Here is a 6,882-nt window from a genome sequence, read left to right as displayed (position 1 = left end):
ATCTTGTAAAATTATGTAAGTTTAAAAAGTTTGTAATAACATGTAATCGCAAATATCTATTTATAAAAGGAGAAATATGTAATATGTTAATTTGGTGCTTATAATATTTCGATACCATATTTATGAACTATAATTTACTCATTTGGTAAGATTATATAATAATTAGAGAAGTTTTGATAGTTTTCACAAACTATGGGATTTCTGTGTTTATAAGAAAAACTACAACTTAAGAAATTCAAATTGCACCATTAAATAAAATTGCAACTTCAAATCAATTTCGTTTCAAATCACTTATTGTAAATCTATATGTACAAATTCAGACATCTTAATACTTTCTATGTCTCAATTTATATGTTTCACTTTCTTTTTTAGTTAGTCCAAAAAAGAATGACCTATTTTTGTATTTACTAACAATTCAATTTTAAAATGTTCATTTTACCTTACTGAAATAATTTATAGTCATATAAATATCTGTGACTTATCAATTTTTCTTTCTTAAATTCGATATTAAATCAAATTACATCACATAAATTAAAATGCAGATAGTAATAAAAACAAATAAGATCTTAATCAACATATGAAAGACATGTAAATGTAACCCCACTTCACCAGAACGCGTAGTCATGACAATGAGGACCCAGCACCTCCGCATGTCAAGTTGTCAATTTGGTTTATATACATAACCCCCACACTTCTTTCATTTTACAACTGGCCTGTCTACTCATACTACATAGTACATATAGTATTCCACATTTTTATCCTTTTATGACCAACATTCCCTTCATTAGTACTACATATAATAAAGGGATTTCTTTCATTTCTCGATCCCAAAAAAAACAATATTGTCTCCTTTTCCTTCACCTTAATCCAAACTCTTCTTAATTGAAAAAAATTTCATTTGCACTTTCTAATACTCATACTACTTTTCAAGAATCTCTTCTCAAATTCACAAGAAAAAAAAGTTATACTTTTCAAACAATACAATAGTGTTTTTTTTCATACAATTCGAAAGGCGATTTCTCCTACTATCTGCAACCCCATAAACACAGAGAATCTGTTTGAATTAATCTTTTTTTAAAAAGTATTTTTAAGCATTTTCATAGTGTTTGGATAGAATTTCTAGGCTATAAGCTTATCCAAACAGTCTCTAATCCAATTCGTAATGGGTAACTATGTATCTTGCACATTATTAGGACAAGGTGGCAACAAAAATTCCAGATTAACCAAGGTGATTTTCCCAAATGGCAAAATCCGGAACGTACATCAACAAGTCAAAGCAGCAGAGATCATGCTGGAAACACCTAATTTTTTCATCGTTAACTCGAGGTCTCTACATATTGGTAAGAGATTTTCCGCGTTAAATGCTGATGAGGATCTTGAAATTGCCAATGTGTATGTTATGTTCCCAATGAAAAGATTGAATTCATTGGTGTCAGCAGCAGATTTAGGTGCATTATTCCTAACTGCTAACTCTGTTTCCAAAAAAGTGTCTTTTGGAAGAGGCAAAATCTTGCCAGAATGTACAGAGGAACCGAATAGTACAAAATATGATGTGAAAATTGATTTGCCAAAGTTGAAATTGGATGATATTGAAGAGTTTTCTACACCAGAATTCAAACACATGTTGTCAATGTGTAGATCAAAGAAGCCATTGCTTGAAACTATAGTTGAAGAACCTACATCATGTCCATCAAGATGAAGATTTGTTCTTATTCACTGTGTTACTCGGACTCTTCAAAAATACTGATGGGTATATGTCAGATCCTTCAAAATAATTGTATTTTTGAATGATTCGACACGGGTGCGTGTGAGATCGTTCAAAATAATATATTTTGGAGGATGTAACACAGGTACAACATCATTTATGATATTTTTGAAGGATTCAATACGAGTACAAAATTATTTCTAGAAAGTCCGAAGCAAAATTATTTCTAGAAAATCCGAGCAACGTGTTCATTCAAGTGCTCTATGTTTTAGCATGAAGGGGCTATTCTTTTGATGGTGATTAGGACATATTAGTTTTTTTTGTTTGTGATTGAGATATACTCTTTGATGCAAGGAAAAGATGTATAAGAAACTTGTGTTTCTTTTTTTTTTTCACAAACAAATTATTGTGGGAAATTTGTATCTTTTGAAATAATAATGAGTTTTAATTTTGATTCCTGTTAAATCTGGTTAAATTTATTTGTTGTTTAATTAATTAAAGTAATATTCTTGTTGTTAAAAAATCTCTTTCTAATTGCTTTGAAACATTATAAGATTTTCCAAAATAAATACGAGATTTTGTTTCTGGGAGCAATATATTTAATTCCATTTTTATTTTTTTACTTTCGAATTTTTAGATTTAACGGATCACATGTTATTCTAAAATTTGTATGGTTACTTATATTTAGTTTATAAGGGGGGGGGGGGGGGGTTGTGTGTGTGTTAAATTTCGTATGTTAAAAGGCCAAAGCATAGAATTTAATTAATTCAAGATTAAGTATGCTTACTAAAATATTACAAGAACAAAAATTAAAATATATCAATAATTAAAGGATAAAAGTGTAAAATATATAATATAATGTAAACAACGCGTTATCAATTATAGATTATAGATATAGAATATAGTCATAGTTGTAATTGGAATATTTGTGAGGGATAACAAAAAGAAAAGGTCAGTAACCACCCACTGTCATTTAAAATAAAGCATACTGGAATCTATTGTATAATTTATAGGTTTCTCAAAATTTGATACTTTTAACGGTTAATTACACTAAATATCTCTAGATTCACCCCCCCCCCCCCCCAACGCACCCACCCACCCCTCCACACCAACATTTATCTCCCGCTTCTTTATATTTAGTATTTAGATAAATTTAATTTTTCCCATTTAAAATAAAAAATTATTGTTACTGTAGTGAAATATGTCAATAGTAACATAGTCACACTATTTTATTTTTTTAAAAAAATTAAACTAAAATAAATGAAAGTAAAATACTCTTCTTCAAGTTCTATATTACATACTCTTTTTCTACGGGAATCCGTTGTACCACATGGTAAATAGATATATCTGAGTCACACAACACAAAAATTTCATTGAAACTCATCCTAGCCTGAGATTTTGTCAACTCTCATCTTAAAGAGAACTTTATCCGGACACTTATACCTTAACCAATGCTATAACGAGCACCTTACCCCCACTCAATGAGTAGTAACCACAAGATATTATCATGAACAATAAGAGAAGTATGACTGATCAAGAAATTATTTACTAACTCCACTCCGTCAATCAATTCTACTACTAATAAGGATCATCGATCATATTGAACAATTCAACCTATTTCAAATTTTTCATAATTTCGCTAGACCCTTTCCAAGAGCTACTATTAGCTAGTGATCACCGTCATAAAATAAGCCTATGGACATTATCTAACGCTACTCAATCAATTACGGGTTATTTTGCCAACTATTGCATGAGTGACTATTTCCACTAATAAACAATCATAATTTCATCAATATCTGAAAATTTGGTCCCACCACAATCTCACGATTTCTTATTAGCTACACATTATCTCTACACGTAAGTAGTTACACAATCAAGGGTAGAACACCGAGTCAAATGAGGTATGATGTTCAAATATATATATATAGGTTACCTCCACAGGGCAACATCACCAACATCAAACCATATTTACCCTTTCCTTTTATCGCACATGGATGCTAATCTTTATGATTTATACAATAGTTCACAACTCAACTAACGATTCAAAATAACTCAAAAATGAAAAGCAAAACAGGACAAGATTTTTATCGGGCCATCCTGCAATAGCGAATTGCATACCTGTCACGATTCAAAATTCGAGTGTGATGACACTTATCCTTTTCCACCGGATAAGTCAGCCTAAACCTCATAAATGCCGAAATAAATACGGAAACAGTTTTAAAATAGGCAATTTAAATGACAAAAGCGAAAATCCTAATCACTATAAAATCCCCCACGGATTGATTATGACATGTACAAGTCTTATAAATACAATATATCAAAATAAATACAAGTCTCAATCTGTGTAGAGGAATAGGAAAGATGGTCAGCAGCAACAACTACCTCTCACATCGCCTCAGAAAGCCTCAGACGAAGATAAGAGAGTTGGGTCACTGTCCGGGCTCAAAACCTACACAAGTATAGTTAGCAAGGGTGAGTACCATCGACACAGTACCCAACAAGCGAACAACTAAGACTAAGCTAAGCTAATAAGATGCACATACTCCTATCACACCATCTAACCCCCAGACTACAACCTGCACAGAAATCAACCCAGTCTAACAGTTCTAACAGTATAGTATACATATAAATACATATATCTCCATAACGGTGCAACTCAAGTCTCAATTGGATCTCAATAGTCAATAATATAGATCAAGAGAACACCAGGGGTAAAACATTCCATAATGGCAAAAGAAATATGATGCAATGTAATGTAATTTAATGTCACATATAGTGATGCATGTCTATCCAAAACGATACACATTTGCTGACTAGCAGGTCAGAACACATGGTGGCCACACATGGACCATGTATCCACTGGAACCATTTTTCATTGGCATAATTATCTCTCGCCGGAATCATTTTCCATCAACATAATCATCTCTCGCCGGAATCATTTCCCATCGGCATAATCCTCAAATCAAATTCTATCTCAAAGTATCTGAACCAATGCAAATAGGCAATGTTCATATGAAACACAATGATGGAATGATATAATCCATAAGTCACAACTCATATCACAACAATATATTCAAATGTTCACAATAAACCAAGGATCAATTCATATAGAATACAACATGCTAAATCATCTCATTTACCATTTATTACCCCCAACACATGAGACACGAATACATGATCCTACAAGCTTAAGCGAAGGTTTAGAAATTCACTTGCCTCGAATTCAACCCCGAACTATTTTAAAATCTGAGATTTACCCTTATGCCAACGTTTTGAATCAAGATAATCTATTTAAATATGCAATCTCAATAAGTACACGAGTCTAACAATACCCAAATCAATATTTTTGAAAATCGAATCGAATATGACCCAAAAAACCCAATTTTGTAAACAAATAGAAAATTTGAATTTTTTTACATGAAAATGATCCTTAAAGTATTTAAAAACTAATGCTGAAAATCAATTTGAATTTGGTGTTGAAATCAGCCCTAAAACACCAATCTTACTAAAATTTATGTTCTTAAGAAAACCCCCGATAGCCGAATTTGAAACTCGGACTCAAATTTAAAATATTTCACAAAAAATATCTCAACCATGTTTAGGAAAGTGCAAAACTGAATTTTCATCAAAAATAGAGTTAAAATCGATCTTGAAATTCTCAATTTAGCAAACTTTAACTTTACCGAAAAAATCTAAATTATACGCTGTTAATATGATGAAAATAATCGATAAATCAAAAACTTTATGCCAAAATCAGTTTACCTATAATACAAGGATCCTAAATATACTTTTTTTAAAATAAAAAATAGAGTCTAAATCGATAAAAAATTAATTTTCCCAAGAAATTTACAGATATAAAAAAAAATCAAATTAAAAAATTATGATAAAATATCGAATTTGAGGATCGGATACTAACCCCTATATTAATTCGAGAAGAATCATATTTGATTCACTCCATTCTGAGCTCTAGAACTCCCAATATGCTCAAAATATCAAAAACACAGTCTGAAATATTAAATATCAGTATAGGGTTATTTTGCACGAGAAACCAACAATGAATTTTTTTGGTAAAAGGCTGTAACTTTCTCATACGATAGAGAAATGACCCGATTCTTTTTCCTAAATGTCTTAAATAATAGTACGGATATGCTCCTTTAATTGAAACTCAATTTCATTTTCGTTTGCCTAGTCAAATATCATTTCTGCTCGATAAACAATTATTTCACATTTTGTGATAGAAAAGTTCAATCTCGACTTAGTGAAAATGCACCAAACTTTAAAGATAAGTCTTATAATTAATACTCAAAATTTCAGAACTTTCAGAATAATGTTTTGATCTTTAAAACTAATAATGAACCCTTTAGTTGTCACAATTTGCTGAAACAACACCAAAACACCCAAGAAGCTTAAAAACTCACTCAAAACTCATTCGGCACTTTTCGAACACAAACCAAATATGCTACTAGCATGAAAATGACATTTCAAACTCAATGGAATTGTCAGAACACGAATTTGAGGTCATCTTGACTTGAAATCCATTTAGTCGCAATTAAATCAACTTAAGGCTCAAAAGACCAAAATGCCCTCGAAACTCCCAAAAAATATGACGAAGCCTCTTCTAGGCCTAAAATCTCATTCTGAATCAAGCGGAATCATCAGAAATCTGTTTCGAGCATCCGAACTTTAAATGTTGACCAAAGTCATACCATGTCCCATTTTAACTCAAATTTCCAATTTAGGACCTCAATTCCACAAAAAAAACTCAAATATGAAAACAACAATGCTTTAAGACCAATCTCCAGATTCCGGAGCTGATGGAACTAAGAAAATTTCATTATGATACTCATAACTCTGATTGGTACCAAAATCTACTTTTTGAATAACTTAAGCCTTTAAAGCTCAAAAACTCATATATTACTCAACTTTTCCTCAAAATTCCAAAACCAATCACACCAACGGATCAAATGTGACTTGGGGAAACTATCGGGAGGGATAAAATGGTCATTTCACAAAAGTTGTCAAAAATGACCTTCAGAGTCATTACAACACCACTATGGCGATCGCCACAATCTCACCGTTCCTTATTAGCTACGCATTATCACTACACGTAAGTAGTTACGCAATCATAGGTAGAATCACCCAGTCAAATAAGGTCTGATTTTCGAATATATATAGGT

General features: G+C 31.5%; 1 protein-coding gene across 1 annotated transcript; it reads left to right on the top strand.

Moving 5' to 3' along the window:
• Nucleotides 1–1,162: 1,162 nt before the first annotated feature.
• Nucleotides 1,163–1,699, top strand: LOC129894867 (uncharacterized). Its single transcript, XM_055970478.1, has one exon. The coding sequence runs from the start codon at nucleotides 1,163–1,165 to the stop codon at nucleotides 1,697–1,699; it is 537 nt and encodes a 178-aa protein (XP_055826453.1).
• The last annotated feature ends 5,183 nt before the right edge of the window (nucleotides 1,700–6,882 follow it).

This window comes from Solanum dulcamara, chromosome 7 (genome assembly GCF_947179165.1).
Source record: "Solanum dulcamara chromosome 7, daSolDulc1.2, whole genome shotgun sequence".
Lineage (NCBI taxonomy): Eukaryota > Viridiplantae > Streptophyta > Magnoliopsida > Solanales > Solanaceae > Solanum > Solanum dulcamara.
This window is presented reverse-complemented; position numbering and strand designations above follow the sequence as displayed.

What these genes read in the sequence shown, in the direction of transcription:
- LOC129894867 (XM_055970478.1), top strand. Translation starts at nt 1,163, where the DNA reads ATGGGTAACTATGTATCTTGCACATTATTAGGACAAGGTGGCAACAAA.